The sequence below is a fragment of the Syngnathus leptorhynchus genome, chromosome 1, assembly GCF_054491065.1.
Source record: "Syngnathus leptorhynchus isolate UIUO chromosome 1, UIUO_Slep, whole genome shotgun sequence".
NCBI lineage: Eukaryota > Metazoa > Chordata > Actinopteri > Syngnathiformes > Syngnathidae > Syngnathus > Syngnathus leptorhynchus.
Window position 1 is genome coordinate 1,964,042 of NC_141195.1, and position 12,688 is coordinate 1,976,729.

The 12,688-nt window shown below is 42.5% G+C and overlaps 1 protein-coding gene across 7 annotated transcripts in view; it reads left to right on the forward strand.

Annotated features, from left to right (window-relative positions):
• Positions 1-12,688, forward strand: part of mcf2la (mcf.2 cell line derived transforming sequence-like a) — a 58,693-nt gene that overhangs the window by 32,063 nt on the left and 13,942 nt on the right. For all 7 annotated transcript variants that reach the window (XM_085910386.1, XM_085910395.1, XM_085910367.1 and 4 more), the window contains 3 exons: positions 7,277-7,360; positions 7,846-7,960; positions 9,134-9,224. In XM_085910386.1, the coding sequence (XP_085766512.1) occupies positions 7,277-7,360; positions 7,846-7,960; positions 9,134-9,224 (290 nt within the window). The remainder of the gene's footprint in view (positions 1-7,276; positions 7,361-7,845; positions 7,961-9,133; positions 9,225-12,688) is intronic.

A 12,688-nucleotide genomic window follows, 5' to 3' on the forward strand; every position in this document is an offset into this window, starting at 1 on the left:
CCTTATGTTCCGTCTCGTAACCTTCGTTCGCCAAACGCTAGTCTTTTAGTGACACAGAGGGCCAAGAAAATGTCTGCAGGGGCTAGAGCATTTTCTATTCGGGCTCCAGAGCTCTGGAATGCCCTACCAATGGATATTAGAACTGCTACCTCAGTAGAAACATTTAAGACAAGTTTAAAGACGTATTTCTATGATATCGCCTTTAATTAACCTGTAGTAGCCGATTCGGCTGGAGTTTGTTTTTGCTCCCTTTCCCAGACCCCACTCCCCCACCCCTCCCCGGCTGGGGAGGTGGTTAGGTGACACCCAAGCTGACGACGGCTATCTAGATTCTCGTGGACCAATTCAGCATGAGGGAACTGCAGCGAATTACCCTCCTAGAGGACACTGCCAGGACAATCGAGGCCACCTCCGACAACTCTTCGCTTTGGCCTGGACATCCACTTTTTGATTTCCATATTATGTATTTTATGTGCCCTCTTTTCATCCATTGCAGCCTGGTGATCCTGAAAGGGGGATCCTTTCATCTGTTGTCCCTTCTCAAGGTTTCTCATTTTTCCCCTAGCAGGGGTTTTTGAGTTTTTCCTTGCCCTTTTGGGAGCCCAAGATCAGGGGATGCATTGAGAATAATTGTCAATTGATTGTCCATGTGAAGCCCTTTGAGACTGCTTGTGATTTAGGGCTATACAAATAAACTTGACTTGACTTGACTTGAAACCCTTGCTAAGTTTATCTTCTTAGTAAACTAACACAACACAATAATAATGAATATCTAGTTCTACCTAAACATTTCAACACATATTAAGTAAATGTCAGGTAACTGGTATACAGTTCCTTAAACGAACATTGAGTAAATATGGGAAAACTTATATGTGACTACTCCAAACTGTATATAACATTTAACAAAGAAAAACAGTTCCGATCAACTACAATCTATGAATCAAGGCTACAATTAACTAAAAGGAATGAAGTCCCTTTAAACTAAACAAAGAACATTTCGCCTATGCAAAGAAGCCCTGCTCATTGTTAGTGAAGGCCTCTTACAAAACAAACACAAAAGTAACATAAGGACAGGAAGGATACATAAGGCTGACGGAGATCAAGACATTCCCTGAACTGAATAGGTAGTACTTAGTTCAAAGGAGAGTCGTAAACTCGTAAAAGATAAGGCCTCCTGGTCTGGCAGGCCAAGGCTTCCCCCAAGATTATTCCAACACTGTCTCCTCACAATTTTGTTTTCAAACAATGCATTGTTTAGTGTTCAGTGGCTCAGTGAATGGATGAACCAACGAACAAACAAATGAATGGTTTATTTTCGGCTTTATACACAGCACAGAAAAGACAATACAAAAATCATCCATCCATTTTCTGAACCGTTTTGTCCCCATGGGGGTCGCGGGCGTGCTGGAGCCTATCCCAGCCGTCATCGGGCAGCAGGTGGGGGACACCCTGAACCGGTTGCCGGTCAATCGCTTATTACTTATTCATCGCTCTTGTCTATTCGTTTTTACTCTTTGTGCTATTTGCTGTATGTGTTGTGTAATGTGTCTAGTCACCGTGGGACGGTGGGAAATGTAATTTCGATCTCTTTGTGTGTCTTAACATGTGAAGAAATTGACAATAAAGCAGACTTTGACTTCTTTGCTGGTTAGACACAGGCAATAATAGGCAATAACAAGCCTGGTTAGACACTGGCAATAATAGGCAATAACAAGCCTGGTGCTTGATTTTAGCAGATGTATCAAAATTAGAATAGAATGACTTTGTCATTGTATAACTGATGTACAACGAAATTAAGATATTCTACCAGTCTTCAAGATGGCTGCTGGTTAGACACAGGCAATAAAAGGAAATAACAAGCCTGGTGCTTCAGCGTATTACATGTTTTTCTCGATTATTAATTGATACGTTAATTAATATGTTTGAAATGATTTTTGTAGGGCGGCTCGGTGGTGCACTGGGTAGCACGTCCGCCTCACAGTTAGGAGGGTGCGGGTTCGATTCCACCTCCGACCTTCCCTGTGTGGAGTTTGCATGTTCTCCCCGTGTCCGCGTGGGTTTTCTCCGGGCACTCTGGTTTCCTCCCACATCCCTAAAACATGCCTCGTAGGCCGATTGAAGACTCTAAATTATGAGGTATGAGTGCGAGTGCGGATGGTTGTTTGTCTCTGTGTGCCCTGCAGCCATCTTGAAGACTGGTAGAATATCTTAATTTTGTTGCACATCAGTTGTACAATGACAATCAAGTCATTCTATTCTTTTTTTGCTACATCTACTAAAATCAACCAGTCAGAGGATTAAAAAATGGTCTCTGATGTCATCAGTGGCCATCTGAATTTTAAATCTGCTTGTTTAAAGAATTCATCCCATTGCTAATATACTAGACTGTATTGTAGTTACATCAGGCAGCACTTATTCTGAAGTCTTACGCAGATTAAATTGATTTAGCAAATAAATACGAGTATGTAATACTTAATTTCTAAAACCAGTATTTACATTTTCAAATGGTCACGTTATCTGAAAAAATCACGGTGTCCAGCCATTGGATAGTAATTTTTAGAGGATTTACGGGCTACTCATGTGGTCCTTGGGGGCTACCTGGTGCCTGCTGGTGGGCCTTTTGTATTTTCAACAAAATGTTCTCCATAAGAATTAAACAAGTGCTTTAAACTATTTGTAGTGTAAATTTGATTAATGGACACTTAGGTAATACAATAACTACAAAACAAACCTTTTGTACAAATATAAACTATTTTAAGTAGCAGTGGGTCAAGTAAGTTGAGCCAACAATAAAGTTGTCTGTGTTATTGTAGCTATAATGAGGACATGTCGGTGATTGGTGTTGACAGAGGAAGATACAGAGGACAGATCTAATCGGAAACTATTGATTTGCTGCGGCGACCGCTAACGGGAGCTCCTGAAAGAAGACTGTATATAATGATTATGTTTACAAACCGCATCAATAAAAAAATGACACAATAGATGTTTAGGGACTTTTGATCTTATTTGCACTTTATTGAGCATCTACATGCTAACGGGAGCCGCTGAAAGAAGACTGGAGATATAATGATTATGTTTACAAACCGCATCAATAAAAAAATGACACAATAGATGTTTAGGGACTTTTGATCTTATTCGCACTTTATTGAGCATCTACATGCGGTATTTTGAGGAAATGCATAGTAATCCTACTCTGACCAGTATTTTGGCATGATGGTGAGAGTCTTGACTCACAGGAGGGAAATGAAAGCATGTCTCCTATATTATACATGTGCTGGCAATTTATTAACCTCGGTCCTAAAGGCTGCAGGACCTCAGAATCAAGCTTACCGCAATTTTCGGACTATAAGTCGCGGTATTTTTCAAATTAAAGTTCGAAAAATATAGTCCGGGGGGCGACTTAAACTGAGGAGCGACTTGTATGTGAATTTTTTTCACAAATTTTCAAAAGAAAAAAAAAAAGAAGAAAAAAAGGGAACCCGCGAGAAATGAACCGCAATGTAGCAAGGAATTGCTGGAATTTGAATTTCAAGTGACGTCAGTGTCGCGGCAGTTGTTTACATAAAGGACAAAGATTCGATTACGGGATGACGAAGATAACGAAGGGCCCCACGTACTACCGGCATCATTAGCGGCTTTGTTTGTAAGTGACACGGAGGACAAAGAGTTTGAAGGATTTAATGAATTGGAGTGACACGGAAAGTTTGAAAAACTATTGGCTTTTACGCACGCCCGGTCCTTCTCAACGAGAGCTCTCTTTCACCTCCGTGGATGGAAGTCGGGGGCCGGCGCTCGGCCGGGTGGCTAACCGGGGACGGTGGATGGTGCTCGGACATGGCTTTTATGCACGCCCGCTTCTATTCTATGGAGCTCTCTTCCACCACCGTGGCTGGAAGTTCAGTAGTTGTTGCCTCGTTTACCAAACCCACTTCTTTGCTTGTACTTTGTTAACACTACAATATAGTTATATACTAGATCTGTGGAATAACAACGAGGCTGACGTCAGGGCGCACGCGTGGCTTTGTTGACAAAGGACAAGGAATTTGATCGATGGATTTAATGATTTGGAGTGACACAGATGGTTTGATATTGTTGTAATATGATATTTGAAATATACTTCATATATTGTTATATGGGTCTGTGGAATCATTAGAAATGCAAATCACGACGTACGCGGCATTGTTTACATAAAGGACGATCGATTGATTTAATGAATTGGGGACGGTGGATGGGGCTTGGACATGGCTTTTACGCACGCCCGGTCCTATTTATGGAGCTCTCTTCCACCTCCGTGGCTGGAAGTTCAGTAGTTGTTGGCTCGTTGAACTCTTATTTTGTTAAATAAAGAGCCGTTTACCAAACCCACGTCTTTCCTGGTACTTTAGTAACGCTACAATATCGTTATATACTACTAGATCTCTGCAGCGCACGCGCGGCGTTGTTGACATAAAGAACGAGGAATTTGATCGATGGATTTAATGATTTGGAGTGACACAGATGGTTTGATAATATTGTTGTTATATAAACCCACGTCTTTCCTGGTACTTTGTTAACGCTACAATATAGTTATATACTAGATCTCTGCAGCGCACGCGCGGCATTGTTGACATAAAGAACGAGGAATACGATCGATGGATTTAATCATTTGGAATGACAACGATGGTTTGATAATATTGTTGTAATATGATAGTTATTTAAAATATACTTTATATATTGTTATATGGGTCTGTGGAATAATTAGAAATGCAACTTACAACGGTTCCGACGTCAGCATATGCGGCGCATACGCGGCATTGTTTACATAAAGCACGATCGATGGATTTAATTAATTGGAGTGACACAGATGGTTTGATAAATGTGTTATTTATGTAATACTTACTTGAATAACTCTGAATGTTACGTCAGGCCCGTTCTCAGCTCCTCCTTTGTGTATATGTCACGTTAGCACACCGTATCGTTTCTGTTGTTGCTGGTTCATGTCTGTTTTTGGTGTTGGATTTTGACAAATAAATTTGCCTCAAAAGTGCGACTCGTACTCCGGTGCGACTTATATATGTTTTTTTCACTTTATTGTGCATTTTATGGCTAGTGCGACTTATACTCCGGAGCGACTTATAGTCCAAAAATTACGGTAATTAAACTTTTTTTTTTTAATAATGAAAAAAAAGCCTCCCAGTTTAAAGATCCCGCAGGGCTGATTAAAAATAGCTCCATTGATCTAATAAAAGAAACAGTAATTGTGTTGCATTTTTAAAAAACTTAAATTCTAAGAGTGATTTTTTTGTGGGACAATTTCTAAAACTGTTTATAACTATCGCAAAACCACTCGCAGTTTGCAAAACTCCAAGCGCAAACACTGCTTAGTTTGCGATTTTTGTAACACACATTTTGAGTACCCAGCACTCATTTTGCAGACTTGCGAACACAACTCACTACATAGACTCAATTTCTAAATGATCAACTTGCAAACTCCTTTCGAAACAAGAAGACAATTCTGTAACTGTCTGGCCACACTTTCACAGTAGAAAATGGAGATAATTACTGTAGTTCACTTTTCCATCAGCCTGAGCGAAGACACGAGTAAATTGGAAGGAAGGCAGAATTAAATTATCTGAACAAAGACGTGGAGCTGCCCGCAACTCAGTCTACGATTTCATTCAGTGGCGCAATTATGTTTCGGCATGTGACGCCCCGCCCCATATTGCAATTATAATTCCCATATGCATATTTTAATCCCTGCAGTGTGTTTGAAAAGCTATGATAAGTGTGACTTCAACCTGCACAGAGAAAGCAAAAGCTAGATGTGTTATTCATTCTCTCAAAACCATCATAAAGAATAGACAACCAATTAGTCAATCATTTTGTTGGATCTGTCCGCTGCATTTGACACTGTCCACCACAACATCCTCCTTAACCAACTTCACTCCACTGGATTCTCTGGCACTCCTCTAACCTGGCTTCAGTCCTACCTCTCGAACCGAACCGAGTATGTTTCCCTGGGAGGGAAAAAATCAGACACACACACAGTCACCGGTGTCCCCCAGGGATCTGTACTCGGTCCTACCCTCTTCATTTTCTACATGCTACCCCTTGGCAATATAATCAGGAAGTTCGGCATCTCATATCACTGTTACGCGGACGACACCCAGCTATACCTCAAACTCAACCCCCCACCCTCTGCAACCCAGCCTCATCCATCTCCCTCATCCATCCTCTCACTGTGTCTGGAGGAGATAAAGGAGTGGATGAATCTCAGCTTCCTACAAGTCAACAGCGATAAAACCCAAGCCATGTTATTTGGCACTCCCCATCAGATCCATACCTGCCCAATCACAAGCATCTCATTCGCCGGTCACATAATTCCCTTCTCAGCCACTGTCACCGACCTGGGTGTGATACTGGACTCTCAACTCAACCTAGAGTCACATAAAACACATCTGCAAAACCTCCTTCTTCCACCTAAGGAACATTTCCAAACTCCGCCCCACACTTACCCTGACAGATGCTGAGAAACTTGTCCACGCCTTTGTCTCCTCCAGGCTAGACTACTGTAACGCACTCCTCATCGGGATCCCTAGCAAGAGCCTCCAGAGGCTCCAGTACATCCAAAAGGTAGGCTAGGATCCTGATGAGGGTGCGGAAAAGCGACCACATCACACCCACCCTCCGTTCTCTGCACTGGCTCCCCATCAAATTTCGAATAAATTATAAGATCGCCCTCCTCACTCACCAGTGCATCCTCGGACATGCTCCCCCATACCTCAAAGAACTCCTTGCCCCCAAATCTGCCACCCGAAACCTCCGCTCATCCAATTCTCACCTTCTCCATGTCCCCAACACCAAGCTGCGCACCATGGGCGACTGGGCCTTCTGCCATGCAGCCCCCACACTGTGGAACTCCCTCCCCGATCACCTAAGAGCACCCCAATCCACTGACTCTTTCAAAACCGGACTTAAAACTCACCTCTTTACTTTGGCATTTCTGTAATTCCTGTTTTTATATCCTGGTTGTCGTCCAGTTGTTTTATACTTGTCCTTGCTTTTTATTCTTGTTTTTATTTGCCATGTAGCACTTTGAGATTCCTCCGAATATAAAGTGCGTTATAAATATAATTTATTATTATTATTATTATTATTATTATTATTATTATTAATTAGTGAAATCCCAATTAATCACGCCATTTATTTAAAATGCATAATACAGCAGTTCTAATGCCTGACATGCAAGTTGAAGCCTTCAATTGATAAAAACAAGTGTATAAATATCTCTTCCCAGATAAAATTTTGCAGACAGACGATTTTCCTCTCTGTGCTGCACAAATTGGCACTGAACTCCAGAAGCAGTTTGCCACCCTGCCAGGTTTGTCTGTTTTCTTGCTCTTCTACACTGCACAATCATGTTGTCTCATCCAGACAAAGGTCTTCCTCTTGCACAATGATTCAAACTTTTGCACTCGAGACGTGCACAAGCACCACACAATGAAACTGTGCATTGGGTTGCCATGATGATAATGGCTGCTTTGTGACGCTATGTGAATAATTAATCACTGTGATTATCTGCTTTGCAACTTGAGCGACCGGTAAAAGAAAAATCCATCTGTGTGATTGTCTTTTCTAGAGTTTGCAATTTTACTTTATGCGCACTAGTGATACTGTAGGTACAGGTGCTAGAAGAATAAATTGTCACAATCAAGTCTAATGATATCCTTTAGTTGTGTACAGGGAAAAGCTGGGGTCTTATCTCGTACATTTGCTCTCGCCCGTCCAACTGCTGAATGCTCAACTTTCTGTCCAGCAAACGTTCATTGTGAATGCAAGTGTTACTGAGTCCATCTCTGCCCGCAGGAGGCCGCGGGACTGATGGCAGTCCTATCATCATCTTCCCAGAATTCCCAACTTTCAGCGAACTGGAAGAGGACGAAATCAAAAATGTGCTAAACTACCTCACTAATGTGCCCAGGTCAGGTTCATATTTTGCCCGCCGTTAATACTCTTTGACACCACCAGAGGACAGCACAAAACCACAGTGCTGCCTGACGGATGACATCACTCATGATTTAAAAATAGATCCTAGTGCTAGCATAAGAAAGGACAAAATAGTCGTGAAAGAATTTTGCGTAAGAAGCATAAAACAACAACGTAGTATAAATACACCTATGTGTTTGTGTTTCTTGGCACACATTCTATGTATGTTTTTTTTCTTTTCTTGCGCTGTCGTTTTTTTATATCCTGCACCCCTCTCCGAGTCCCCTCCCTTTTTCTCACTTGCTCTTTTGCACCCAACTGCCGATCTGGCTCCTCTCGAGCACCGATTGGCTGTGGAAGAACGGTGGAAGAACAGAGCATGTCTCTAATTGGCTGAGATGGGATGCTGATGGTGGAGGAGGAGTTGGGGGGTGGGGTCTCTTTAAGGATGAGAGCAGTCCCCTCTCTTCATCTGCTGGCAGCAAACGAATGATCAGTGATGCAGGACAAAATGGAACAACGAAAATTCAAGGAATATATATGGATGATAACAGTGGGATATTGAAGTTATATGATTTTTATAAATACTGCAATTGGATTATTGTAATTCATCTAGCTGGTTTGAATTTATATCATTGTTGGGATGGATTGAAGATTTGCCACTGCTGCTACATTAGCTAGGTAGCATTTCACTAACATCTGTCTGTATGTGCTCATCGCATTGTGTGCTGTGTTTTTCCTTGTTTTGTGCATGTGGGATGGGAGCAGAAATGCCAAGGTCCGGCCAGACCTTTACATGCACACATGCATGCACTTGCGCACACACTGACATATGCATGATCTTAATGAGATTTCTGCATATGGCACTGTCCCTGCAACTGATAGGAGATATTGTTGCATACACAAAAAGGCAGAGCCAAGATATCCAGGGTTATTTGGGTGCTCTCACACTGTAATACTGCTGATTGCAAAGATTGCTGATAGCAAGTTATTAAAACCACTGCTGTTAAAGCCTTGACTCCCAACACACACACACACACATGCACACGCACGCACACAAAGCCAAAATAAAATGACCACATAAAATATTTAGAATCTTGTGTAACTTGTTTGATACATAATGAAGGAAGAAACAAATAACCAATCATCATGCTCTTCTCTCTTGCAGCATTGCCGCATCAGGAATAGGATTCATACTAGTCATCGACAGGCGACTGGACCGATGGGCTGCTGTAAGGGCTACCCTGCTTCGAATCGCAGTAAGACACTGTATGCACATGTTCATGTGCTGTGTGTGTGAAGCCATAGGGCAGGCCTACACATGCTGTTTCATCTGTCAGTCTCAGCATGTCTGTTAGCTGAGAAATAGTCAGCAGTCATTGCTCTTCTCACTTGTCTCTTGTATCTGCGTGCATTGCTTTAGCCTGCTAGCCCACTTTATCTGCAGATCCCCAACCTTCAGTGGGCAGAGAACCAATAGGGAGATGTGTGTTAGCTATCATTAATCAGCACCCGCCCCTCAAGAGATGCATCTTTAGCATAGCACATCTGATACATCTGTTGTAAATATGTTTATCCTGTGCAACACTCTTGAGCTTGTTAGGTGTGTGCATAATGTATGCTAATATTTGCTAATTGGACACCAGGCTCATCAGGCCCTCTTGTTCTCCAGGAAAAACAGTCACATAGAAGGATTTTTACTGGTCTATTATGTTTGTGTATTAAATAGTAATCAGTTTTTTTTGTAAGATTTCATCAGTGTCCTGAAGATGTCTTTAAGTGTGTGTGTGTGTGTGTGTGTGTGTGTGTGTGTGTGTGTGTGTGTGCGTGCGCGCGTGCGTGCGTGCGTGCGCGCTTGCCTGTTTGACCAATTAGCCAAGAGCAAGGCGACCTATTGCTAAGTGAAGGTCTCTAGTTGTCCCATGAGAACCGCCACTCCTCAAGGTCACCTGATGCTATCCAGCTGGAGGTAAAAAATGAGAGCCCAGTGTTGACATGTAGATATAGGCAACAGCGTGAAAACGCTAATGACTACTTTCTGCCATGTTGCTTGTGTCACAATATGCCATTTTTTTGTTCAAACCAAAGATGATGAAGCTCAAGGAAAATGCTTGCCATTAAAATCCATGTCTTGAGAGTGGACATGGTCCCTGCAATCTGTTCCATGTGTGCTCTGACTAGGCCACTCCAGGACAGACAAAGTAGATCTGAAGCCACTCCTTTCATATTTGAACACTGTGTTTCAGGTCATTGTCCTGCTGAAATATGAACTGTAACCCCATGAGCATTGTGGGCCTTGTTTTCATTCTGGGTGTCTGTTATTGCTAGATGATCTCCCAGTTCTTACTGCTGAAAAACACCCCCATAGCATGATGCTGCCACCGCCATTCTTCACTAGGATAGATGATGACCAGATTTTGAGCTGTAAAATGACACCTGACATCACCATCAAAGAGCATCAAAGAGTTCAATCTTTGTCTCATCAAACCATTTCATTTAGTGAGGGTCCTTCATGTGCCTTTGGCCAAACTTCTGGAGGGCTCCCATGTGCCTGTTACTCAAGAGCGTTTCGGTTTGGCCACAGTCCCACTCAAGATTAATTGGTGGATTGGTCCAGAGATGGTCATCCTATTGGATGGTGTAATGCTGGAACTCCATCAGGTTCTTGGCCACCTTCTAACTAAATACCTTCAGTTTGGATGAACAGCAAGTGTTAAGAGTTCTCCATGTTATTTATGTTATTCAGCCGTGCTTTGATTTTAGCTTGGGTTCTTTATTTTAAAGGCCGTTTTCAGGCGATACCACTTCCTGTTTCACATTCGTGTACATACATGTCGGTTACAGTGGTACAGCAGTCATTGACAATAAACTGTTTGTTGCTTGTTGCTTACCTAAATAATTTTTCGTTCAACTCCACTGCATGGCCTTGTACTGGAGCGCATCATTCTAAATTAAAATTTAAAACTAAATTTTCCCTGATGTCCAGCGTGCTTTCTGACAGAAGCCCTGTAGTGGTCAATCACGTTAAAGTCCAGCATTAGAGATCGCTATCCTAGTCCCAGAAGTCTTGAATGACTTGCATTTGTCAAAGACTGTGTGGATTGGAATCTTCAAAGCAACAGGAACTTTTCTGTTCACTTACCACATCTGTCCCTGACTCCTGGTAAAAGATACAACAGCCTCCACATTTCAGGAAGGTTTTTCACTAAGTTTTGCAGGGCGCAGGTTGGACATGCTGACACAGGCATGTGTAGAGCCTAAATGCAGTACTATACAGGTGTGGTGGACTACAGAAATGGTTGAAATTGACCTTTTAGCAGACAAATATGAGCCATGGGCACATAAAAACATTCCAAGGTGAACCTTGTGGCCAGGGGAGAGGATGAAGGGAACTGACAGGAAAAGACAAGAAAGTCTGGGTCAGACAGGAATCACAACTGAAGATCAATTCACGGAAAGGAGAAAATGAATTTACAGTATGTTGACTGTTCTAGATCATCTGAAAATTGATAGATGTGGTTGCGTACGGGTCTTTTAAGAACTTCCAGTCGTCCATATAACCATATCTTGTTTTGTCATGTTAGACCAAAAAATGGTGTTCGCCACTATCACTACAAAGCTGGAAGCACAGATTTGTCAAAAAGGTCTTGGTAAGATAAAGAATTTCAAAATCATTTGGTGAAGAGGAACAATCAAAGGATGCCTGATTGGGAAGTACATCAATATTAAAGATGGAAGTGTGTGTCATGTATTTTGGGCAACTCAGAAATCGCAGCCCCCTTTGTCACAAAGGCTAGGGGGCTAGAGCTTGTGGATTAGCTTGTGGCTATCCCGCTCCCTGGAGAGCGACAAGCACATTATTTGGAAGACAGGACTAGATCTTATCCCTGGGAGAATATAAATAAGCCTGGCCTGGAGAGAATGCTATTCTAAATTTTATCATTTATTTATAAGCACCTTTGATCTGGTAATCTGATTGTTTGTCTTGTGAGTTGTGCACATCATTTGACTGTGAAAGTGTGTATCAAGGGATGTACTCTATGGGTCTTCATTAGCATGTTGTGGCACACACATTGTATTATCATGCTAATGCAACAAGGCCACTCACTATTTATTACTTTGAAGCAATTCCACTTGCCTAAACAGTATTGTGAACTGTGTGTTAGGGTTATTGTAACACTCAGTTCATCTTCGCAAAATGACAAACCAATATTTTTGGTTTTTTTGTGTGTGTAACTCTCTCCATGGGCGGCTCGGTGGGGCAGTGGGTAGCACGTCCGCCTCACAGTTAGGAGGGTGTGGGTTCGATTCCACCTCCGGCCCTCCCTGTGTTGAGTTTGCATGTTCTCCTCGTGTCCGCGTGGGTTTTCTCCGGGCACTCCGGTTTCCTCCCACATCCCAAAAACATGCTTGATAGGCCAATTGAGCACTCCAAAATGTCCCTAGGTGTGAGTGCGAGTGCGAATGGTTGTTCGTCTCTGTGTGCCCTGCGATTGGTTGGCAACCAGTTCAGGGTGTCCCCCGCCTACTGCCCGATGACCGCTGGGATAGGCTCCAGCACGCCCGCGACCCCCGTGGGGAATAAGCGGTTCAGAAAATGGATGGATGGAAACTCTCTCCATTATCCCCCATTCTGTCCCCCTTTTTCCCCCAAGGAGATTGGTTTCCATGGCAACTTCATGCATTTCATGACTATGAATGTGTTTCTGTTGGTCATCTTTTT